This window comes from Acipenser ruthenus, chromosome 25, assembly GCF_902713425.1.
Source record: "Acipenser ruthenus chromosome 25, fAciRut3.2 maternal haplotype, whole genome shotgun sequence".
Taxonomy (NCBI): domain Eukaryota; kingdom Metazoa; phylum Chordata; class Actinopteri; order Acipenseriformes; family Acipenseridae; genus Acipenser; species Acipenser ruthenus.
In genome coordinates, this window is record NC_081213.1 from 15,183,856 (window position 1) to 15,211,126 (window position 27,271).

Genomic DNA, 27,271 nt, shown 5'->3' on the forward strand with positions numbered 1-27,271 from the left:
GCAGTTTTCAGTGGCATTGACTTTCCTTGACCTGCTCTACAGTGCAGAGTTTAACCCTATACTGCAAAACGTTAATTCAGAAGATATTCCATTTGGTTTTTATTTGACCGGACGAACACATCCCATAAGTTGATTTCTGTATGTACAAGCTTCCAGTCCCAAACAAATAAGGGAACGCATTGTGAGCTGTACCTCGGAACCAGCGAGTCTCCGCCCCTCAGTGTGGTGGGATCCAGCTCGAAGATGGAAGATATATCATTCCCATCAGGAACAGAGACCAGGGTGTACACCACCTTCTCAAGCACTGTGCGCAGACGCACGCGCAAGCCATCCTGTTCAGAGTCCATCTGAGAAAACACAAGCAAAACACCCACCGATCACAGCGCCTCATCCACAACTGCACAAACACTGGAAGGCAAAAACATAGGTCAAGAAAATCAGACTGTCGGTTCTGCTGGTTTCATGATTAGTGCACCCCATTTCAAAAGACAAGGCTGAAATGGTTTGTCTGCTTGACTAAGTTTTATAAACAATTTCACCAAAACCAGCATGTGCACATGCAACAAGAGAGGGGAAAAAATGAATCTGGGGTTATGGTGGAACAACTTATACTGCGTTACATTGATTAACTAGAACCGTTCCATTCTTTGAGCAGAAGGATTTGACATAGCTTTTTTTTTCCCCCCCAGTGCATTTTAATTTCAAGCAGGGAGAATGCAGCATCCAAGAAGCAATGTCCTGAAGAACCATGCAAAATGGAACTGGACGTCAAAGCAATTTAGAGCTGTATACGTCATTACGGAGGCCAATAAATCACCAAGTAGATTTCAAGGATTTGATTTTGTATAAAACTACACTCAAGGAAATCTTCTCAAGACAAATTAGAAAATGTATTTGTCTCACCATTAATCATATGCCTTGAACCTAAATACAATTTATGCATAAGTGATCTTTTCATAAAGACTACAGTTCAAATGGGGGGGGGGGGGGGGGGGGGGGGGGCATGTACAACATTCCAACATTCTCTTTTAAGCTGAACACACATTTAATATCGGGGAGGGAAAGTTACGCTGAACAGCCTCTGCTGCTTACCAGACCTTTGCTTTAAAAGTTTATTTTTATTTTCATTCAAAATTTAGACCACTGTAGTAGATGAAAAAAAAAGTATATTTCACATAAAGGTAGATACTCTTGTTAAATTAGTTGCATTTCATTTGGCCAAATTTAATAAAAAATAAAATAAACTGCTTTAAGTCAACACCATTAATAAAATGATATATACACACACACACACACACACACACACACACACACTAAATGAGTGCCAGGAGAGGTACTAGTCTCAACATTAGCTGCGTTTTTGGCTTCAAATTTAAGTTCAGTCAAGCGCATTATATTCTGTGGGCTCCCATGAGAATGGGTTCAACCTAGTGGTTAGCTGCCTTTATTCAATGTTTCTGTCCCCCAACGTTACTGTATTTACCCAGAAACCTTTTTTTTTTTTTTTACACGCACCAATAAAAATTCTCGGGACATGTAACTAAAACAAAAGGGCCTTGTCTATATTGACATATATTACGGTGTATATTAATTTCAAACTATTTGATCTCACAGCAACCAACTGTACTTTGACAACTTAATGGACTGGTTACACATTACTCCAGCATGTGGACTTATCTTTTTATTTTAATTTATCTGCTCCTCCACCTTTTTTTCCAGCAAGTCTTTTGGCCAGTTGGAGGAACAATGCAGACATGCTCATGCTACTGGCTAAAAACCCAACCGAGGAGATCAAGGCAAACATTCACAATATAACTAAGCCACTTACTACTGTATATGCCATTCAGTATATTATCAAAGTACAGAGACAATAATGTGGCATGTAAGCAGAGGGTGTGGGAGATGAGACAAGTGTTTCTGTTCTACAGAACTTGTAAATCAAGTTAACCTTTTTTTAAAATGGATTGGTCACTCAACAGCTATTTAAACCGAGTGACTAACATCGTACAAACCCCTTGGCATGCAAAAACAAATCCTTCCTTTCCAATAAGAAATTTGGAATGTTGGTTACTTACACAAGAGATATATTTCATTATTATTATTACTATTATTATTATTTAGCAGACACCGTTATCCAGGGCGACTTACAATTGTTACAAGATATCACATTATTTTTTACATACAATTACCTGTTTAAACAGTTTTTACTGGAGCAATCTAGGTAAAGTACCTTGCTCAAGGGTACAGCAGCAGTGTCCCCCCACCTGGGATTGAACCCACGACCCTCCGGTCAAGAGTCCAAGAGCCCTAACCACTACTCCACACTGCTGCCCTTACCTCACAAGCAGTTCTGATGAGATCGTCCATTAGTTTTACTCAAGGTGCCAGAGCCTTCAGCTTCTAATCTCACACTCTGGTCTGAAATAGGCTTTTTTAAATTAATTTAAAAGCTTGTTTTCTTTCTTGAAAACAACTAACGTCATTCCGTCAAATGGGAATGAAATATCGTTTTACTTAATGATTTTATTTATGTATCTTCCTTTCTACTTTCTTCAACCCTTGTTTAATACAGTTTAGAATGGCATTTCACATGTTCATATATAGTATCTTGGCACAGCTTTGGCTGCGAAAGCCCAAGATTATTGCTGTTGCATAACCCCACCAACCAGGGGACAGAACTTCTGTGCAGGTCTCCATGACCTGGCTTCTGATCCACGACAATGTAGCAGGAATTCCTTTCTAAAGAGGCAGCTATTGGTGATCAGTAATAGAGTTACTTATAGCTGCTACTGAAAACAGTCTTATCTAAATGCAATATACATGATATTCATGGCGTGTTTTAGTTCGATTCAACATGTTCATGTACAGTACAACAGGTAGTCTTTGGAAAACTGGTTAAAGACTGCCATCTATTGACTACATGTATTAATCTCCTGTCAGCAGCCATTCTTCAGTTAATTGATAGTGTATGACACCTGGTGGCAAGACTGGGTAACTGCTAGATTTATTTAAACCAAACTTCTTACCAAACACACACGTCCATTTCTCATTTAAATTCACTAGCCTTTCACCACAGTTTAAAATTTGGCCTGAAGAGAAAAGGCCAAAATCAGGGTTTTACAGTTATTAGAAAAAAGTGAATGCCCTGTGGTCATCTACGGACTACTGAAATCCAGCATACTAGGAGACTAGTTTGGCTTGTCCAGGGCTCGAATTAAAATCCTTGAAATACTGTATCTGCTACACCTATAAGTAAAGCAGTCTGTGTTAAATCAGATATAGATGGAACTCTAATGTCATTTGATTTGTGTAGCTGGTAATTTGGGACATTATATGGAAATGTAATATTTGTTACTTTGGATAAAGTCATCAATTTTAGGACTGGCAAGCCCACGACTGATCAAGCTGCTGTATATTTGGATAGACCCATCAATACATAAATCTTGGGCTTGCCATTAGTACAATATTGATCAGTTATCAGTGTAACAAAGGTCAAACTAGTGAAAAAGACTTCTAGTTGAAAGGTTTGTAATTTAAATGTTTTAGTATTTCTAAATTCAGCCTTATTAGAGTGTTTAATATTTGATAAACTTTATAGATTATAAAACAAATATGCATATGTGCATCCTGGTACTCACCGAAGATCTTAACTCTTGGCACTCTTCTTCATAGTCTGGGTTAACCTGGAAAAAAGATAATGAACACAATTTTTTGGCAGACACCTTTATCCAAGGCAATTTACAGGTGTAAAAACATGTAAAAGGGTGTCAAGCTGGTCATTACAAGCCAACAGCCAATCAAGGCATTCTCCAGGGATCTTTATGGGAGTTCACAAATGTGTAGAAGGTGAATTGAAGAGCAATCTAAAAAGGTGGTTGTATAAATACTTAACATATCGATTGAGTTTAGATTGTCGATTTTCTCCATTTCTATTTGGATTTTAACCTCCGGGGAAAACTAAGTGTACACCAGGCTAAACGTTTCACTGCTATTTTCTTATTGTTTAACCTTTGAATTTATAACTATAAAATGCTGACGTTCTGCTACTAACAGTGAGATTTATACTTCAACACACAGCCTCAAAACTTACAGAGCTTTGACGTCAATTTAGCCAGTATTTGGGTGCGTTGATTGGGTCATATTTATTAACTAATTTATTCATCAAAGAGCACACCATTTCAAGAACTTGCAAAGTGACATTAGAGATGAAACAACTTACAACCACTTCCACAATTAACAAGGATTTAATTCCCTGCAAGTGATAACATCCACATACGAGTGCACTGCAGGTGTGTTTAAATGTAGTGTGCCCAATTTTACCCCCCCCCCCCCCCCATTTGGAATGTCCAAGAATCCCCCTCCCCACCACTGCAATTCCCCACACAGCTCAAGAAACCTGAAGGTTCCGTAGGCATCTTCTGATCCCACGACAGAGCCAATTTCGTCTTTACACCCAGGAACTCGAGAGCGGATGGCAGCGAGCTCTCAACCACTGGAGGACAAAGGCCAGCAGGTGTCTGCTTTTTAGCTCATTGGGCACCTAGTCAGCAGGGTTCGCAGTAGCACGATGAGGAGAAAATCCCTGCCAGTTTTGTCTCCCTAACCCACGGGAGCACCAGAGCCAATGATTCAGATCATGTATTAAACACAGAAGACGCGTCTCACCTCAGAGGCCAGGTAGTGGCCCGTAGCAAGGTGTTTAAACCTGAACAGACTGTTCCAATATCCAGCCCCACCCCGACAAGGGTCATGCTGGACCACCTGCAAATAAAGAAAACCGTTCAGAATGCATCAAGGACAAGAGACAACTCTTGATACATCATTAATCAAATTATTTTCATGCAGCTTCGGTAAATTACTGCACCAAACTGTCATTGCAAGATAGAGAGAAGATGTCTCCCCAAAAGCATGTGGTGTATTGCAAGTATAAAGATGGTCTTTAGCATAGTTAACCCATAGATAGTAAGGCGTTAGCATAGTTAACCCAAACCAATACCTTAAGCACAGTACAGAAACCAGGACCAAAGGACACAGCTGGAAATTAAGTGGAGATTTAGGACAGAAGGAGACACGTCACACAGATCAATCAACTAGGAACCGGGCAGCCATATATGGGACAAATGGTGGCCTCATTTGTAAATATTCTTATGTTTTAAGTGTTTTATTACCACATTAAGTCTATCTTGCATTACTGTAGGAGTACACAAGACAGGTTTCAAAATCCCACCTCAGATTTCTATTAAAACAGACACACCTCCACCCTCCTATCCAGCGACTTGGAGTCAACCTGCTGCTTACCTCAACCTCCCACAGTGCTTTGGAGCTGGTTGCTGAAGTAGCTGACTGTCTGCCAGTGGTCCTCAGAAAGACATACTGCTTCTTCCTGTGATCGTCACAAGTCAGGAACTTCTCCTGCTCTGCGTGGAACAATCGGACAACATCGCCCTGAAGGTGCGAGTGAAACATAAAATTCAAAAAAAAAAAAAAAAACACACACACACACACACACTCTGAAGTCCTCCATCTCAAACTACATTAAAATCTATAGGTTCACTGCAAATCAGCCAATTAGTCCTGTTGCTATTAGCAATAGAACACAGATATTTCTATTCTAGAATAACAAACTCATTATATCCAAATGCAAATCCGATTAGAAGTGTATAGCAAGTCTATAATGAAAATGTACGTCAGTTATGTGTTCGCTGTACAGAAGATTGAGAACTGAAATTCCATTCTTAAGGGGTACTTTAAAGCCAATAGTAGTTTGGGGTACCTGTATACTAAAAATGTTCATAATCCAAAATCTGATTACGAAAGCTGGCCAGCAAGTAAAATTCTCTTATTTAAAATCAAAGATATACTGTATATATATATATTTTTTTTTCCTTGTCTCAAATTAAACATCCCACCCAATAACGTTATATAGTGTGTGGTTTTGTGAACTGGTTGTAGCTAACAAAACTCCATGGATTGTATGGGTCAGAAAAGTGCAGTTAGAAAGGAACATTGTAACAGATTTGCCATTGTACACTTCCTAGGTCATTTCAGTCATTAGAGGAAGCAGCTGGTTGGTTACAAAAAACAGAAAGGCGGCCCTGAAGGGGTGGGGACAATTTCATGCTCTAGGTGACGTGACCCAGGAAGTGCAAGACTATCAGAAAACAAGGCCTGCAAACAGATTTCTTTAGCCGAGTAGTACCAGATATCATGTTACAAAATTAAATACATGTTTACCAAGACGTATATTTCTTTTAAAACTACACAATTAAGAGAACTGTAATGAAAGGATGTGCATGATGTGAAATGTACGGAATTATTTTGTTAGCTACAATCCCTTTAAGCAGGCAAACTGGTATCAAAAGGACAGATTTAATTAAAAAAAAAAGTGTATTAATACAAAATTAAAGCAGCTTACTCCTTTTAATATGATCTCCTTATTGTCACTCCATTTCATAAACAGAACTATTTTCCAACTGGTATTGCAGTTTACAGAGTTAACCTGAAAATGAAGCACACACACAAAACGCATCATAAGTGAAACACGAATATCAAATAAGATGCACATTTCATTGAGACCGACTCATTTAGCAATAGTAATGCTAATGCTGCCTGTCACTTAGCAACCACCAGGAGTTGAAGTCAGTTCTGGAGCTGAAGGAAGGAAATGCAACAAAGCTTCTGAACATGCATGGGCACAGGGAATACAACATACAGATTGCGGCTATATCTTTTACATCATTTTTCCACGGCTTAGCCAACACTTATGTACACCAGTTTAATCCAGTGCTACATTGTTCAATTTGAGTGAAGCTAATTAAAGGGTTTAAATGGCTCATGGGAGGTAAAAAAAAAAAGAGGTAATTTGTGGAAGGAATTAAACTGTTAAGACATCAAAAGCTTTGGTGTGGATAAAGGGACATGATAGGCTATTGGTATTACCAGGATGTAAATGGGGTTTTTATAGTACGCTTCCACTGTAAACTGTCCACAGAGTATTTCGTCTTGCATTACACAGTCTTGATGGATTTGTTTTATCCATATCCATCTGCATTAATTGCTACATTGAAAGTAACCTTGTAAAATTACCTTTTAAAGCACTGTCATTCACGTTTCAAAAGAAATACTTGGCAACAAAATAATCTGAAACAAATTAAACTAAAACGATAAACTTCCTAGTGCTAAACCACACTCCTGTGATCTCTAAAACAAGGAGGTCCCACAACTGCAGTGGCACATTTAAACATTATCCATGCCGTGCAGAATGCGCCGCTGGGTACTTCCATCTTTGATTGGCCCATAAATCCATTCCCAGATACAGAGTACTTCCGCTCTTGTGGTAGAGCTTGCTCATTAAAACCATCTGTAAAAATCTCAAGTTCTGATACTGAACCAAGGTATTTAAGCAAGCAGTCTGAGCAGGGTAAAAACAAATGCTGTACCCCCAAGCACCACAAACCAGCAGGGGTGGTTGAATACACAAGAGACAGGCTGTCCAGAAGTAGTGCTAGAGCCAATAACCTCAACTTCCCAATAGAATCAGAAACAGCAGAACAGAGTCAAATAATAACAGCAATGCTCTGTTACACACACTGGGCCTTTTCACAAAGCTTTAAAAAGAACTGTGGAGTGTTTAGAAACATTCTCGTACATTAAAAACAAGGCTTTGACAAACGAGAACAAACTTGCATATTTTCAAATAGGTTGGGGGGGGGGGGGGGGGAGATAATTAACTCCAAGTTTGATTTAATTAATCAAAAAAAACTCAAAACATGTTTTATGCTTAAACAAAACATGTTTTATGTATGCATGCATTTACTTTATTCATTAGTAGCGTTCTGTGCATTCTTTTACAGAAATCGGACCGTAGAACAGTTTTACATTTAATTTTAGCCGATATGGGTCAATGTATTGAATTCGGAAATGTCTTTTGGCTTAACAGTACCTCATTGCACCCGGGGTTATCCACCAGCTGATGACTGCTAGCATGGAGTGGCTGGCCAGCATTGACAGGATTCAACACCACCTTGTCTCCAATGACAACCTGCAGAACACAACACAGCCCTTCAGTACCCCTTCACTCATTTAGTGCACATTTGAAATGCTTGTAAAAGGAATTCAGATAGCACAGTTAGTTCTCTTGTGTGTTTAAGACTAAGAAACACCCTTTAATGTATGAAATAGGCATTGAATACAAACCACTTTAGCCTTACACACCATGCTCGCATACAAAATGACAATATCTAAAACTGGGAGTGACTACATTTATACTTAAATGACAGAAACTGGAGGATGATGTCACATTTAGGAAAAGCCCTTTATTCTGCATACAACACTACTTCAAACTGGGACGGACTGGTAGGGTGCTGTGTTTTATTTACTATTTGTTACTTTGCACATTGTGGCTTGCAGCTACACAACTACACTTTTCCAACTCCTGTTGTGAGACAAAAAGTAGGGACATTGATTTACAACCGTTCAGAATAATAATAATAATAATAATAATAACTGGAAAAATAAATAATTGTTGCACGGATTGGCAGACCTTCAAGGAAATCTCTTGAAAAATAAAACACAGAACTTAAAAGACTGGCCTGGGAGGAGTCTGCTGAAGTCATATGTTTCCATGGTGTTGCAACTGTAAAATTAAATTTTAAAAAAATAAAATAAAAAGGGGTAGCAAACCAGGCGTGTTCACTTTTAATGGAAGTACTGGTGGTTTACTAAACTGTCTGCACACAAGCAGCGATGAGCACAAACGAAAGCTCAGTATGGTCCTAATAACTCTACAGAGACGGACACGTTTTATTTATTAAAAAAAAAGCAAAAAAAAAAAAAAAAAAAAAAAAAAAAAATAGCATATTCACCACACAGCAGGTAAAGGACTAAAATCAGGCCCTACTGGAGAAATTTGAAAAACTGCACCTATGCTTTGAATAAACTTGTGGTAAGTTGTGGTAAATAAAAGTGGATAAGCAGTTCACTACATACAAGTAATACAGTGACATGCATAAAGACCGATACTCAATCTTTAGATAGATAGTCCTTAGCAAAAGTCCCGTGCAAACAATTCTATATACATGTAAAACTCCAACATAGGCAATGGCTTCACAATGTCCCAGTCCACAATATCACTTTACAAAGCCAGTCATTTGAAAACAATTCCAAATCTACATAGGGTTCAATAAATGCATTTTGAATATACCAATTACACTGCAATTAAAACACTGACTGAATACAGTAAATTAACTATCTGAATATTTGTTCAGAACACGGTTGTGTAAACTGTGTGCCTAGTTTAAGAGCAAATAACCTGAAGCAGCAATGACCATGCGTCTTAACCTCAGGTTTCCAGTTCTGTGCACCCTAGGACTGACCACGTTTTATATGAACTTCAAGACAGGAACCTGCTTTGTAAGCCATCTGACTTAATTTGTTACATCCCCACAGTTGATTCAAGCACTACTGAAAAATGATCAATGTCAAAAACATCCACGTCATTTTAGTGCTTTATTCCCAAGATGAATTATTCCCAAGGGGAACAGGGTCAGATTCTATATTTAAATATTTTTTAACTGGGAGCCGGCCCTCCCATGGTGGTGGGGAGTGCAATCAGCTGCATTCCAGAATTAGAAGAATTGCAATTTCACTTTAAGAGACTATCTGGAGCCAAGAATAACACATCTGTGGAGTTCATAATAGTACACTAGTGTTATTTTTGCTCATTTGATGTAAAATGATTCTATATCTGCCCTCAGGTGGAACAATCATTCTGGATTGCTTGAAAAACAGAAAAGACCCCCAAAGATGATGCAAGAAAGCTCTGCATTATGAGGATGCCAGGGGTTGTGAAGGAGCGCTGCATGTTTAAAACACTTACACTGTCCCCAATGGAGCGCAGTTTGTAGAAGGGTTGGATGTAAAACCAGGAGCCTTCGTTGCCCGCAGCATCCAGAGTCACTCTCATCGCATTCTTCTCCAGAAGGGCTGGAAGTCGTTTATTAACCGTCAGGTATTTATTGCTTTTCAAATGTAACAACTGCAATATAAAAAGGACATGTCAGGAAATATTAAGCAATTGTGACTAAATTATATAAAATCTTAGTTATTTTGCACTTCCAGAAGCTACACAAGTATCAAATGTGCAGTTTTGAAAAACATCTTATTGCACACGTGTATTCATTCAAACAGGATATCTGGTATTGGATTAAAAGGAAGTTCTCAGTTTCTATGCCTCATTCTCTGATTATCTGTTTGCACCTCTTGGGTCATTTCACCTCGGCAATGCCTTCTGGGTCAAAGCAGGCATCTGGCTTTCAAGAAGGGAAGCAGCTAATTGGTTATTGACAGGAAAGAGGACAATAAAGGGTGAGGTCACTCACTGTTCAGGTGAAATGATGCAGGAAGGTGCAAGTGTCTAAAAGCATGGCTTGTAAACAGATTTAGTTAACCTAGATATCTTTTTAAATGAATATACATTCCTTTAACCGGTGTTTCCTTCAAAACTGCACATTTGAGACCTATTAGGAACGAATGTGCATGGCAGAGCATTTTGTTTGTCTACAATTGCTTGGTACAATATACAATAAAACTACACACCTAATTACCTTCACTGTAACCTTTTAAAAAGAGGTTCTGTCATTTTACAGTCTCTGCTACTGTCTGTCAGGCTGTCTCAAATACAGTTATGTAGCCTCCCCCCACTCAAGCACGGCATAAGAAAAGACACTGTCTGATCATGGGGGGGGATGCTTGGTTAAACTTGCAGCAAAATCATGTTAAACTGAGGTGTGTAAAATTGGGAACTACAATCCCTCAGCAGAGAACTTTTAGAAAATATTAATGATAGCAAGGAGATCAGAGAATATTAAACCCTGAAGATGTAGAAACCCCATTTTAAACACTTTCTAGCAAAATGCTTAAAGATTAATTGAACACTGCAGCGCTGCCATTTCTACTGTGGCACAGCACGACATGGCATTCAAGTTAGCGTCGGAGAGGAAAGGTAAAGTGGACCATCAAAAGCAAACTTTATAAGAATTTGCTAACAGAGTTGCAATTGGAATAACACATTACTTCCACATGTAGTAACATGGCTTTGTGAGATTTGCGAATCCCAAATTACACTGTTGATTTCTTGGAATGCTAACCAATGCATTTCTTGATCTCTGGTCCTTCTATTGTGCTACTAATGTTTTGGTTCTAAATTGTCTCATTTTTTAAACTTAAATTAAAAAGGCTACGTACATATTTCAATTACAACGCTATACAGTTGAACTGCAGCATGCTGGTCTTTTGCTGTAGTCCTTCTTGCAGCTAGATCATTGAAGAGAGTCTGAACTACAACACATGATTACACACCAATAAGAAGCACACAACCTATCGTCTATAGTGGAGTATGAAATATGCAGTAGAAATATTAAATACATGTCAGAACCAAAACATCTTCAATAGAAGACAAAAAGGGGGCCAGTGCTATTGCAGGAGCCAATAAGAGGCAAGAACATGGATTTTAACCCTTGGTTAACGCTCCTTTAAAACAAAACACAAAACCTTCATCACACTGATCTGTGGTTAAGAGATACATGACAATCTATAAATACCAGATTCAATCATTACCTGAATGACGTTGCCGTACTGTATTACGGTTCCCAGCAGCTTCCGGTTTTCAGATTCGTTCTGCTTCTTCTCTAAATCGGCAGCATGCTACAAAATCAGGAGTAGGATTAATATGCAAAGCAATACAAATACATACACTGTACACACACATAACTTGTGCATAGTCCTTTGCTATGCACAAGCTATTTTAGCACAGTGGTCCAGTATTATAACAAATGCACCTTGCACTATTTACTGTGAAAACTGTTAATGTAAGAAAACCCAATTAAAACTGCTGTTAAGGACCTTTTCAGGACTCAAGTGTTTTACTAGTTTTAGAAATACTAGATACGAAATTCGAAATGCCTTCATTAGTCATTGAAAGGGGCTTCATTGAAAGTGACTTCTAGTTGCAAGGTTTGTCATTTAATAATGTATTTTAGTACAGTATTTCTAAATGTAAGGTGTATTGGATGGGGTAACTAGCTTTGAAAAGTTAAGTTTTATTTTCCTTTCACAAAAAAGGGTGCCAATTGCATTTTGGTGTAACTATCAAGGTCTTTGCAACACTGTCAACTAAAAAGAAGATCAATACACACTCACAACATGAACCGAATCTATAAATGTGCTATAAATTACTTGCTAGTTTTTGTAACAAACTTCTTGATTACTCATGGGCAGTTTGTGAAAGAAAAGACCCCAACTCTGGATTTTTGATTGACTTAATCATGAAAAACACGTAGAGTGTGCTGAACAGAACTATTAAATGTGTTCAAGAGAAGGGTAGCATTTCAAGGAGGAAATACTGAGAACAAATGCATTTGGCACAGTAACAGTTTTCTAGTATTGCCAATAATGGCAATGTCTATTACAACAAAATCAGACATACTTTCAAACATTCTGAACTTTCTGCCCCATTCCTTTTTAAATTTATAAACTCTCCAGCGCATGATTGAGTTGAAGGTATTTGTTTTATATACAGCCAAAACCACTTCATATAAAACTTAATATCACCCTCTGCTTATGATCACATTGGAATGTCCCAGCCAGAATATAATGGGAGTCAATGGGGACGAGTCATGAAACAGGGCTTCCATTCCCTTCCTATCACTTTGGGAAATACAATCTTATTAGAAGGTTTTCATGTACAACAAATACTCTATATTGCTGTACAGTATTTAAAATAGACTAGGCATAAAAAGTACAGCAGTACAATATAGCACACAGAACACTAAAAAATAAAAGCATGTCTCTTATCCGGTTAATTACTAGTGTCTTATACACAGCAAAGTAGGCTGTACTGACTGAATTGTTAAACCCTAAATAATGAATGCAATACATAGAACTCCTAACAGTAAACCTTAAATGCTTACAGTATTTCACCAAGTTAAAAACTCCCGATAAACTCTGCTTATTGTCAACTTTATTATTACCACCATTTAGCAGCCACTTTTATCCAAAGCGACTCTGGAGACTTGGGGGTGAACTATGCATCACAACTGCTGCTGCAGAGTTACTTACACTCTGCAGCAGCAGTTGTCTTTACATCTCTTCTGAGGAACAGTGCATAAGGAGGTTAAGTGACTTGCTCAGTGTCACACAGCGAGTCAGTGTCTGATCTGCAATTGAACCTGGAACCTCCTGGTATCAAGCCCCTTTCTTTAACCACTAGACCACCAAGCTATGGCATTAGCTGAAACGTTTGTCTTGAATAAAATACTTACATGCAATTTATTTAGCAGCACTGCATCTGTTGTACTGTTTCCCCCGGGTTTAGCTGCTTTCCAAAACTGTTTCTGAGCAGAGTATCTGTTCATAGGACATAGCTTAAAAAGGCAGTCTGAGGAAACAAAACAAAAGAGTTGTTCAAGTTGTGGGAACCCAAGTTCCACAGTTTTGATATACAGTACAACTGATAGTTTAGTAGAGCTTTAAGGATGCAGTCTTGTGAAAGATGCAGCCATGCTAATCTTAAAGTTTTATAGAAAGAAATGTGCTACCTCTGGTCTTTAAAGTTGACCAATTCAACTATTCTTACTTCAACTGTTTGACTCAAATTAGAATTACAGTGCTCCCTCGCTATAAAACACTGTTCTCGGGGGACACACAATATGAGCGTTCTAACTGAAGAACGTTATTATCAGTGGAGGGGGTGGGGGGCGCTGCGGGACACAACACATCTGACAAAATACAAAAAGAAAATAACTCCCTCTCTATAATGCACATATAGTGAAGCAAAAATTTAACTTTCTGTGAATTAACCATGTATAAAAGCACCATGTAATCTACGCTATATATTTTTTTTTTTTTTACACAAAAAAAAGTAACATTCCCACTCGTGGAACATTTTAAAATTAGCAGTTTTCAAACTATAAATAGCCGGGAGTTCAGTTCGAAGCAACAGACAAGCAAACCAAGTGCGAGAAGGAGAGTGGGTTGGGAGAAGGGAGCTCCAGAGTATAATTTAAGATGCATTTCTATTCTCAGCTTATCTTGATACCTGTGGCTTCATTCAAGTACAATACTTTAAAAACAAACAATTATCTAAGGACCCCTATAATGAACCGATTGACTTTTCTGAGTGCCCAATCGTGTATTGGTCAAATTGCAATGCCACTTCAACACCAAAATCCACAAAAAGACAAGAGAGCAACTCCTGACTGCTCTCTGCCTGCCGCCTGACACCAGGAGGGGCTCCTGTGCACAGCAAGGTGAATCAACCAGGAGATTGTTCCTTCCAGCCTGAGCCAATGCAGCCATCACCCCACTCGCCCTGCCTTTATTAGATGGGACACCGATTTTTTCAAGGACATTCACACTGAACTCTGCCCAACATACTGTGCTGCCCACTTGCTGTGTCATGCAGGGCTTCGTATTACAGTACACACCGCAAGAAAAGTCAGCAGGACCCACTGATAGGTGTAATGGTTTGTTTTACACTAACACACTGCTAGGCCTATAATGATTAAATGATGGATATATATTAAAATACAAACAGGTATTTTATGAATAAAAAAAGCCCAAAAGGGATCCGGTTTGTACGGGTGTGACTTGTATACCGAATACTCCATTACTTCTGTAGCTTTTTATTTCACGCAAGTAACCATCAAGTTACAAAAATGGTGCCTTAAAATCAGGTCTAGAAGGCCAAATGCTTTCCTGTGACTTGTCAACATTGTTTTGCTGCTTACCAGCTGAAAACAAACCCAACTTGCCAGGTTTATTTATTTTCATCCCATTTCATGCACAAAACCACGTTTATTTTAATCACCAAGTGCAATACATAGCAAGTCATTGGTCTGTTAAAGTGCATGCGTCTACCAGGCACTAAAACTAGGTTTCCTAAATGTTCCACAACCTTTATTTATCGATTCATACTGATTTTTTACACAATTTGGTCCACTGAAAATAGAAATAAACCAATACACCTCCACTGAAGACAATTTGGATTAAAATAAAATGCTCTGGTACCTATAGTAGTCAGGTTGAATTAAAATCCCAATTTCTTTTTAAAAATCAATTCCCAAATCCAATTTCTTCAAAAAGGAACTTGAATCAATATGTTCGTTGTGATAGTTCAAATGTTTTCATTTGAAGCCAATTTAAATTGACTAACTGACTTCAATTTAAGTAATGTGTTGCCACTGTGAGAAGCCAGTTAATACTGCCAATTGCAATTTTGATTAATGAGGTGTTGGAATATATTAAAAGGGAAAGGGAATTTGAATTGCAAAAACAAAGACTTGACCCCCAACTCTGACAGGTAACATCTACTCCTATGAAGTAACAATGATTCTTCAAACAAATTAAAAAAAACACAAAAAAAAAAAAAAAAAAAAACAACCCACAAATTTCCCAGATCAATAGCAATTTCTTGCAGGTGCTATGCAGGTTTGAACCAAGTGCAATTAGAGGGTGCAATGTACAGTAGCATGCCCAGAACACAAAAGCTGGACTAACTTCAAACCTCTGGCTAATTTGTGAAGAAAAGCAGGAAAACCCAACATTAGCTAAAGCTCCCTGGAAACACAGCCATTAAAATAGCACAAGCAGGCTATTAATACCATCACGGATCTAAAGAATTAAAAATCGCAAGACACACAGCATCTACTCCGGTCCGATCCTTCAATTATGTTTCACAAAAACTGAACAGCTCTTAGCTTTCCATCTTTCAGACAGACTGCTTTTAATCTACTGTAACATGCTCCCATAAAAGGGATATTGAACTTCATTTGCTTCTAAAATCGCCAGCTACATTACCTAGCATTCACTGGCTACACACATGCCTGGCCACAGAGTTTTAAAAGAGAGGAAACGTGGCGTTGTATAATGGAGACGTCAAAATACCAACAGACGGATTGGAAGTCATATTTATTAGACTATTATACCAGTGGGAACTTTCCCTGATTTGAATGAACAGGGAAGTCAGTCACTCACACTTCTGGTTCACATCAGCCACTGGAGGGGCTGGTTGGATTCACAATAAGGGAGGGGCCCTTGCTGAATGAATCCGACTTCATCTTGCATGTGGAGCACACAACACTGGTGGCAGGGCCTTGCACAGTCAGTCATTATAGGAAGGTAAGGGACCGAGCACAAAGAGGAATGTAAATGAAGCAAGGATCAATTCAACTCTAGAATGCAGTTTAGCCTCTGGGCGTTCCTTTAATTTCCCTATTATAACGATATACAGGCTAACACCAGTGTAACAGGTGTTCACTGCAATAGGGTTTGGCATTTATCTGTATCAGAATAATGACAAAACGGCAAATTTAAATTGATCAATATATAGTAGTACTTTTATGAAGATTCCTTCACATTGATCAATACGGTATTGTGGCAAGTTACTTGTGTCACATGTGCGGGTAACCAAATTGCAAGACAGACACATAGGAGTTGAAACGCCAGCACAGGCATGCAGGATTTATTAAACACAAAACAGAAAGTAAACAAACGGGTCATGTGACGCTACCAACAATAACGCACAGAGGACACATACAGAAGACAGGCAGGCAGCAAGCAAGTCTCAATTGAGCACCCGTCTGTAAACAGTAAAGAAAAGAAAAAAGGAAAGAATGTACACTTACATGCTGAATACAGTACACATCCTTTCTCTTTGAAAAAAAACTATCCAGCGCAGATTGCTCCTCACGCCCGTTGCCTGGTTGCAGTTTGTGTGAAGATGACAGACAGGCAACGACTGCATTCGTCATGTATGATTCATACTACAATAGGTCATCTTTGAATTAACTTATCTTTGAATTAGTCAACCATGGTCTTTGTTTTCACCAAGAGAATAACACACTTGACACTGGAGAAAGTTCAGTGTCAGTCAGTACTGAGATTGTTGTATCCGGGTCGATCCTGTACATGATCGTACTAATATGGCTAATTCGCATTGAAAAAAAAGTCATTAAAATGGGTGTTCGTTATAGTGAAGTTAACCTGTATTTGCATCGATAACAGCCGACACTAGTTTACTAAAATATGTATTGGTATCAACTCATGATAATACTACCGAGACTATTTAGACAAACTACTCTGCTTGGTAAAAAAGCCCCTCCCCCTTATCAGGCAAGTGCAGCCACTAATGTAGCTTGAGAAACAAACACATAAATAAAATAAATAAATAAAAGGAAGGAAGCAAAGGGAACAGGGCTCATCTACAAATAACTTTAGCTTTATACACCATGAATGAGCAGTATGAACATTATGGCCTACTTAGAAGCTTATACTTTGATGAAAGTAGCTTTTTTTCCCCCTCCACAACCAAGCAATCAGAGATGATGCTTTCAAGTAGCAGTTTCAATGAGTAATTCGATTCCTTTTATTAGCTACCTGTTTTGCTCTAGCAATGATTTAGAAAGAACCCAAGAATAATCTTTATTTGCATACCACAAGCCATGTGGGCAGCTGTGAAACATTAAAACAAGTATGCGTTTGAAAAAGAGAGGGGGATCTCCATTATCCAAATCAGACCGGAAGCAGAGGGACTTTATAAAAATCGAATGGTTCAGATCAAATTGCAATACAGCCCCAGTACATAAATCTCCCTTAAATTAAATAGTCATAAACACACAACTTTTAATCCTGTTTGAAATTATGTTCCGTTTAATTGCACTGTGCAAAAAAAAGTAATGTCTTGGGTTTGAGACAACCTTTTGATGCTCTTTTGTGCTTGGATTAGACGGTGGAGACAGCGCTGCGAGGCAACCAAAAGAAGCGCTTAGCCTATTAATTAATTGACCATTTACACCGTGCAAACGTTTCAGGCAGTGTTTGACTTTTTGTATAGCTTGTCTACTACACTTTAGCCTGTGGTAAATAAAATCCAACCTGTATTTATTTCACTTTGGCATTTTTTTCTCAGCGTGTGGATCTAGGGGCTTGTGATTTGTGACCTATTGGAGATTGATACACTGGTTACTTCTGTTTTAGCGCAGTAAGAAAATATATGCTGCCGGTAGATTGATAATAAAAAGGTAAATTGATAATTTACCTTTGATTAGTAAACACCTAAAAAAACTATTAATGTGCACATCTGTTTTTGAATTCGGGACACTGAGCAATTCAAGACTAATGTATTTTTACCTGTGGAACTAAAGCTGTCAATATTCCATATATCTTGTATGACAAGTTACGTGACAAGCTGCTTCACCATTGGTTGACACCCTTATGACTAATCGGTCTCAGTCAGTCTTGGGTCGGCAACCGCCGCACACAGACAGACTGATCACATCTGAACGAAACTGTGTCTGAAAAGGATTCAACATGTTCAATCTTCAAATCTGAAAACATCCCGACAAATCTGCATAATCTTGGTTTTAAGGTCACGCACACGGATACGATTCATCCAAACTGTACGGCCAGTTGAGATGTCGGGCTGTGTGCGGCGGGCTTTAGGCTTGAATTTGCAGGGCTCCAGACTGGGACTAAAATGTTTGCAAATGCACCTGCAAGACAAAAATGCTGCCTCTCCCTTTAAAAGCATGCGTCTATTTATGAACGCGCTAGGACATCGGTCTGTAAAGGGGAGAAAAAAACTGCATCACACCTTTTAATACACTGAAGTCTGAGATGTACGGTAACCTACTAATAGCAATTTCATCGAATACAAATGCTTGTAAGTGCAGATAGGTGCTGTATTAAATACCAGCAGAATACAATAACCCCCGTTTCATGCAACAGTTGTGGCGCTAACCAAAATGTATTTCGAGTGTTGGGTAAACATTTAGTATTAAATATCGTAAATGGCAGAACCAACTCACTGCAATTTAAACTTGCTTTTACTGAAAAATACGCAGGAACATGTAATCATAAGAGATGTTTGTGTTACATGCTGTCAGATCAGGACTTCACTGACAGAGCACTAAAGCTGCAGAACGCCATTTCCCATGTTACACTGTCCACAATTAGGAGGCACTATCACCAATTCCACACACAACACTTGCAAAATATTGAACATAAACATGTCAAATTCATTGCAGTCATCAGCTGTACAGATTAACCACTCTGCAGAATGTGGTAACAAATAAGTGAGTACAGACATGAAGTTACTGTTTTAGCATCACTTTAGTGTCTTAATTTGTTGTCTTAAGCAACTGAATATGGCCTGGAGCCATGGCTCAAGACAAAAACTTTGTCTAGAGCCCCGATTTTGTTTTAAATGCATTTTAAAGAATGGGAAACAAAAAGCAAAACAGGACGTGAAGCTTGTTGGACCAAAAGTGCTTTACCTATTGCAAACACAAGAGACAATTGTGTGATTGTTTTAATTTTCTTGCTTAAATTTACTGTATTATGATCCTCGTATCGTGATACTTATCATAGACACCCAGGGCTAGTTATCATAGGTGTATGTAGAAAGGAAACTTCTGTAAATAAAAGCCATTCAAAATGTCTGATCCTAAAAAAGACACTAAAGAGCTTAAAACTTGACAGTAAATTTAATTCTCATTGCTATAAAATACTATACTTCCAAAAAATATGGTTTAGGAGACAAGAATTTACCTTTTAGCACACGTTTTACTCCTTTAAAAAGGGGGCTGATGTTTCAAATGGGTTAAACTCAAACAAAAAAACACAATAGAAAATAAAATATGGATAGTAAAAGTTAAGTGATTAAGAGATTGGAGGAAACTGGTGTTTGGTAGGATCTACTCTTTAAAAGAAGGGAACCCCAGACTCCTGCCCAAAATTAAGGAATTTCATCTTCGATTTCTACTGTAGTATCGCAACAGAACAGACGCACACGCACACACACACACACACAGAGACAGAGAGAGGAGAAAAAAAGGCACTCCACACACTAGATCTGGCTAACCTCTCCCCTTTCCTTCAACTCCAGCTGCAGCAGCTTTACCAAATAAGGTCAGTGTGAGCAGAAAGCAGGGACCAGCCCAAGCAGTGCCCCTTCCAAGTCAGTCAGCCTGTTAATCAATGTGAAAAACAAAGATTTACATGACTTTACAAATGGGAAAGCTGAATGCACATGGTGATGAGGGCCCAAAATATTACCAGCCTCTTGTTGACATTTACTTCTACACACTATGTGACTGGGAACTACAGATGGGATGCATTTTACTCAAAACATGGTAAATTACCATTTCCCCAATGTATATTGTACTATCTTACTCTGCAAGACTAACTATCCCACAGCAAAAGGGATATAGTTGAGGCGGTCGTACGCAAGTCACACTTCACACGTTTTTCCCATATATCTGGGAAATGCCAAATGTCATGAAACCTGGTATAAATTATTTAGCATAAATTACTAAAAATCAGATCCTAGGGATATTTTGGCATTTGCCTGTCACATCTACTGTACATGTTCCATTTACATTTCTGCATATATCTGGAGAATTGCTGATCAAATTGTGATTAAACATTTCATTGCAAATTCCTATTCTATACTATTCTGCTATTTCATCACACCGATACCCAGCACTCCAGATAAACTGCGTACTGGATGTTTTAGGCATTAAAAAAAAAAAAGGTATCTATTTAAATTTAAATGCATAAAGAACAAAGAACATTCATAGCAAGTTCACATGTTATCAAGCCTCTTGTACTTCGTTGGTTCTTGGCATCTCAATGGTCAATTGTGAACATACTGCCTGCAGCAGCAAGAGAATGGAGCTGGGAGCTGCCAGAAATACTAGACCACCAAGTCTGGCTTTTCATTGATGTAAAAATTAAAACAAAAAACACACTGCACATGTTGAATCCACTCACTTGCAAAGCAACTGGATTCTTCAGCACCATCTGATTCACCCTCAAGCTAACCTTCCAATTTACCTCTGTAGCTTTACATTTCTATAGCAAGGCGATCAATACGGAATACAACATGATCACTTCATTGGCATTAATGCAGTATTTCGGTACAGTTTTTTTATGCAGGCCTTTGTTAATTATTCAAACTGCAGCGTTGGAATAATAAAAAAAAACAACAACTGTTTGCTTCATAGCCATATTGTTTGATCAATAAAGCAAAGAATACATTGTTTATTGCAAGACCAATTTTTTCTTCTTTTTTTTTCCCCACAGTAGTTCAAAGTTACATTACTTATTTAAGACTGTAGTTAATGCATGCCCCATAACTTAGCATTAAAGTATGTACAGCATTTATTGAAAGTAATGTTACATTTTACTTGATGTCAAAATTGAAGCGTAAATTACTCAATGACCCAATTTTGAATTTACAGCTGTGACGAGGGATGGATATTGCTGACATACTTGTTTAACATGAATTTTATAGCTTGACTTGAACACAAGTTTCAGGTACCAAAACATTCATAGGAAGGAGTGTTAAATATGGGTGGTTCTAAAGGCTAGTGGCTACTTTGAACCCACAGAGTGATCAACCTTGGCAGGAGTACTTCAAAGATGAGTAACAAAAAGTAAATCTTTCTCTTTCTGAAGCTGAGTGAACAAGAGGCCACGTGACTGTTTTGTTCTCCCTAAGTGTCAGTTCATGAACATTGCAGATCAGTCAGCACTATATGAGCAGTTTATTACAGCAATTACCTCTTCTAGCACTAATGACACAATAGCCACCACAAGTCTTTAGTGGGTCAAGTTACTTGGCAGGGACTATAGTAATAGGTGGATGCATTTGATTACCTTTAGGGCAGGCTTCAGAAAGTGCTTTGTTCAGTATTCAAACTTAACTAATTAGTTCTGTTACTTATCCAATGTATACATCTTTCCATTTTAAGAATGTCCATCTGACACAAATTTATTTATTGAGGCAGGTCGACAACTAATATAAATTGTAAAAAAAAAAAAAAAAAAAAATAGGCTACATACATTTTGAAGCCTTTTATAGTCATTACTATCTTTGCTGCCAAAATACAGGGGTCTCTGAGAAACGTCACTGGAGAACAATCCTGTCGGGCAGCACTGCCAAGACAAGCAGAAGTCAAAAATCGCCACAAGACCAAAATGGCAGTCCAATCCAATCCCAATACAAACCATCACCATACTGCTCTACTACCTTGCAGCAATGAACAGCAGGCACAAGTTAGAGTACCTCCACTTACAAATGACTAGGAGCACATCATCTGAGTCCATACACACTAGGTTAATTTCAAACAAAACCTCGAGTAGGAGGTTTCAGAATGCTGTTCGATTGATATGTTCCGTCTATTTAAAATAACTACAGTATTCCATGCAAGTCTTGGTTGTTTTATTGAATTCAGCAATATGCAAACATGTGATCAGCATGCATAGATTAATTTTGAATCTGCTTTATAGGCCATTCTGTCAGTTACTGTTTTGAAGGGTCATGGATCAAAATGTTAAAGATTGAGCAGAAGGTATCAAGAGGAGATCCAAGATGGTTTCAAGACAGACACATTGGATGGGAAGTCAGCGTCCCACTACAAATTCCCAAGTTATTCATTCACAGATACAGACTGCAATCTGTCACTTATTAAAATTACTTGTCTATTGATTTTTTTTGCACACTTATTTGATCTAAAATCCGGATTAGCCATTTGAATAAAAAGGGAGGCTATAGAAAACGTATTTAAAATGTTGCTCATTGAATTATGGCATTGAAGCAGGTTTCTACAGCTGCTGTCAGCCTGCATTTCATGATGGTGTGGATTCGGACCATTAAGATTTAGCAAGACTCTACTATACAGCAAACATTCCCAGGAGTGGCAGCAACTTCCACTAAATCAAGCAACACATGGATTCTTTACCATTTGTCAAAAGATTTTCTGGCTCTGCTCAATTTGCTCCTGTGTTGCCAAGCAACCCACCCAAGCATCCACTGCAGAACAGAAAAATGAACTTTTCTAGCAAGATCTGCTGATTTAGTGAGTCACAATTCACTACGGGTTTTTTTTTGTTTTTTTTTAAAAAACAGCTACTTCGTGCTTTTAAAACTGAACACACAGTAGGAGACCAGACTCTCCAACACTCACCACAAGACAGGAAGTGGTAAAACTTAAATACGGCAGTACAATAGCCCAAATACTGCCATTTCACCACAAGCTACCATTACTACAGGTAAAAGGAGGCAGGGATTTATTTAGACTGCTGATACAGTTCATCCAACGGCAAAAGCACAGCTGCACAGTGTCAACTAAAACTTGGGAGTCTTAAGGTTACAAACAGCTTTCAATCCTTTCAGGATGCTGTTTTACACCATTTGATTTTGGCAAGGTTATGGAACAAAATACAAAACCACATGCACAGGAATTGGCACATTCCAGAATTTCAGCCTGTGTCCATTTTGCTGCTTTGAGACCATGGCTGAGCAACAAATGGCTCTTGATCTATACATGGTTCATTGATATCTAAAATATAGGCCCTAGCTCTTGATTTAGGAGGTACAATACACCATTTAGGACTGTTAAGGGAATACAAGGGCATTGATTTAAGTAAACAACTCAAAATACACAAAACTAATACTGGAGCAGTTTTAGTTTAAGCTAATTTATTTTCTACTACTAGTCTGCTATTTAGTTTTAGGCTGCATTCACACTGGGTCCGTTTCAAAATGGACTCCATCTGGTTCGTTTGTTTTTGTTCACAATGCAGTTTAAGTGTCCTTGGTTCGTTTATAAGCTGTATGAACCAGATGTTTACAATATCCTGCAAGGTATATTGAAAGATGGCAGCTATTGATGTGTTGCATATTGCTGTGGAAGAAAGCACTGGGGGAGCTAATTTAATGAATACATTTCCTGAATGCCTACAGTAGGAGAATGCAGTTTATGCAATACTGCCCAGTTCTCCTAAATGTCGCCATTAAAACAAGTAGTTTAGTTTAGGATGACCAGATTTCCACAGTGAAAAACAGGGACTCTTTCAATTCACTTATGCCGTAGCAACTGAAGCCAGTGACAAAAACAGTATATAAAATACTGGTAGTTTAAATGAAACATCAGATCATATATCTTTATATTGTCCTCGTGAAAACATGTTTAAAAAATGTACAAAAAGCCTAAAAAAAAAAAAAGAAAAATGCAGAACCATCCTCTTCTGTGACAGAACAATAGGGCACTTCATTTAAAACTGGCCTTGTGCTAAATATAACCATTTCCCTAAATCATACTGAGGATTACAATGACATGGTAATTTTAGCCACATTCTGAGAGGTGATCCAGGAAAAATGTCTGATTTGCTGGTTTGGCACGAGAAGACCCTGCCAGTCTGCTTTATGAAGATCATACCCCGATTTGATCCATTCACGATCGTAACCAGGGATCTTGCGTTACTCAAGATCTTTGAAGAACTACGTCTAGGAAGTATAGTTTCCTTTTCACCCCTCAAAACATCTTACTCCACCCCTTTAGAAACACCAAGAGCTTTAGTTTTAAATGCAAAAATCAAAAGTGGCGGCAGAAAATCGCCAGCATTTACCTTTTCACTGTTCTATTGCAGTTCTTGGACAAAACAAACACACTAAAGAATACTGCTTGAAATGTATAAATAAAAGGATAGCAAGCAAATTAAGCCAATGCATAAACAAACACCACCCATTCTACGGTACAGTGCTCATCTCCAATAGGTCAATTTATTGGTACCAGTTCTCTTAAGAAATATTGTTTTACTATAGCATAATCGGAAATTACTTTTGTTTTCCAGCACTTTCAAAAGTAAAGACTATTTTTATATTTGTACAAACACTATTCAATTGTAATATATATATATATAGGATTACTTTCAATAAGGTTTGTGGTTAGAGATTACAAAACAAAGCTGTGTTTAGTATAAAGGGAGTTCATCTTTAAAATTAGCATGATTCAATGAACCCTACAAAGAGTGAAGTTTATGGAAACTTGTCACAGGAATGCAAGTTGACTTGTGGGTCAGCTTTTTTGCAAACAGCTAAAAGGGCATCTTAAAGTACCAATATGGTATGAACTCCACAGGACACATTTTTGGAAAGTATAATAAATTGTGCATCTGGGAATGAAGACAAAAGCATGCTCTCAGAATGCTCCATGGAACTTTAGATAAACAGGGGAAGGGAGAAAAACATCCCTTGAAGTGCAATCCAACACATTTTACATCATTACTCAAAAGAACTGAAGATCTGATGCAAGCACAGATTTATACATTATTGTAAAAACACTGTGCTAAGCAAATACTATGCAAAAATATGTACTTAAATACTGGAATGGACAGTCAAATCTCCGATACCTCAGACCATATTTACAAAGCATTTACCATTGTGTTAAGCGAACAAATAATTAAATGAAAATCTGCTAAAATTTTTAAAACATGCAATAAAACTACTACGGTACGTGTAGGAACTCTTAAAACAGACATCAGTTATATTGAAGCTTTTGAGCAGGTTTTGTTTCTTTAGTAGAAAAAAAGAAAAGGCTGGAGTTACTGTATAGCACCGTGGTAGCCACATTTTACATGGGTAAATCTGATTCTAGGAGGGAAACAATACTGGTACTGTACATGAAAAGGCAACAATGCAGTTTAGGACTATCACTGGATTTAATGACATTGCAAAGAAATACCAAAGTGATGACCAAATATGAGAACATTAACATTGTACATTCTGTGCAATCACAAAAATTATGGTTTCACAAAACCAAAATTAACACTAATCTTAGACTACCCAGAGGTTGCATTAACACAAAATAAATCCATTGGACGGAAAATTATTTTGTCTAGCGTTCACTGGACACACAGAATGGAAAGGGAAGCAGACATGCATATTCATGGTAATCTATTACACTGCAGCAATGACTGAAAATACTTGCTTTATAAAAAAAAAAAAAAAGCATTGATTTCAGGTACACTCCAGTCCTGTAGGTGGCAGCAATAAGCCTCATATTTGGCTTTGCCAGCAATATTAAGGATATTTCCTTTTAAGGCCCTGTCCACACTACATAACCGATCTCGAGAACCGTACTCAAAAACATTTTAATTAATCCAGCTCATACTTTAGCGTCCACACTGAAGTACCGTTTCATGTTTAGTCGGGCGTAATGCGCACACACACTAATACTATTAGAATGGTTCAGTTACAGTTCCTAGCAGCGCAATGAATATTGGAAATTAAATACCAGAGTGTCCCACCATGCACTGTATTTTGTTTTAAAATAATGTGTTATGCGAACACACACACACACACGTAGGGCTTGAGGTTTTGGGGTTTTATTTAAATCAGGTGACAAATTTAGCTGATTCTGTTCCATAATTAAAACTCAGTTAATTGCAAAAAAACTTCGCTTTTACCTTCATATATTGCCTGAGGCTAATTTTGGTCTCTAATTTTATTTCAAAACAGAGCTGACAAATTATGTGAATCCCCTATCCTACTTTTAACTTGCATTTCATTTTTTGTAGTTGCCTCATTTAACATTGTGGTTCTGTTATTTTCTTCACTAGTTTAACAGGGATGCCCTTACAGATTTTTTTTAAGCAGAACAATTAATACCTAGTGCAGAGTGTGCACTGATAGCACATTTTTTTGCTAAGCAGTCAGCATCTTCAGGGGATTCTCATGAAGAAGATTGATCATCTGCATCTCAGCCATCTACTTCTGATTATGAGTACTACAGTGACTGAAGCAGTTGCATGCAGTATTATTATTATTATTATAATTTATTTCTTAGCAGACGCCCTTATCCAGGGCGACTTACAATTGTTACAAGATATCACATTATACATTATTTCACATTATACAGATATCACATTATTTTTACATACAATTACCCATTTATACAGTTGGGTTTTTACTGGAGCAATCTAGGTAAAGTACCTTGCTCAAGGGTACAACAGCAGTGTCCCCCACTGGGGATTGAACCCACAACCCTCCGGTCAAGAGTCCAGAGCCCTAACCACTACTCCACACTGCTGCCCATGCACCACAAAGCAAACAAAAAATACGTTCTTATAATTTTGAATGGCTTTGAGACGGCAAGATGTACTGTGTGTGAGAGCTGCTGGGCAAACCCCCCCCCCCCCCAACGCAGGGACGTACCATTTTTCAAGAATCTTCGCTTAAGACACGGCAATGCTGTTGCTGTTATTGGAATGCAGAAAATATATTAACACACGTAGATGAAGGCAAACAGTGCTTCGAATCCTGTCTCATGCGAACGGTCTACTGTTAGTGTATATAACAAAAAAAAGAAAGTGTGTGTTTATATGTATATCTATACACAGACATATATATTTTTAAACTGCTACATGC

At 38.0% G+C, this 27,271-nt stretch overlaps 1 protein-coding gene across 12 annotated transcripts in view; it reads right to left on the reverse strand.

Annotated features, from left to right (window-relative positions):
- Positions 1-27,271, reverse strand: part of LOC117411749 (inositol 1,4,5-trisphosphate receptor type 1) — a 168,943-nt gene that overhangs the window by 121,514 nt on the left and 20,158 nt on the right. For all 12 annotated transcript variants that reach the window (XM_058999396.1, XM_058999394.1, XM_058999397.1 and 9 more), the window contains exons 4-12: positions 13,320-13,435; positions 11,617-11,703; positions 9,878-10,036; positions 7,943-8,041; positions 6,416-6,499; positions 5,299-5,445; positions 4,666-4,761; positions 3,639-3,683; positions 193-347 (exon numbers count right to left, since the gene is read on the reverse strand). In XM_058999396.1, the coding sequence (XP_058855379.1) occupies positions 193-347; positions 3,639-3,683; positions 4,666-4,761; positions 5,299-5,445; positions 6,416-6,499; positions 7,943-8,041; positions 9,878-10,036; positions 11,617-11,703; positions 13,320-13,435 (988 nt within the window). The remainder of the gene's footprint in view (positions 1-192; positions 348-3,638; positions 3,684-4,665; positions 4,762-5,298; positions 5,446-6,415; positions 6,500-7,942; positions 8,042-9,877; positions 10,037-11,616; positions 11,704-13,319; positions 13,436-27,271) is intronic.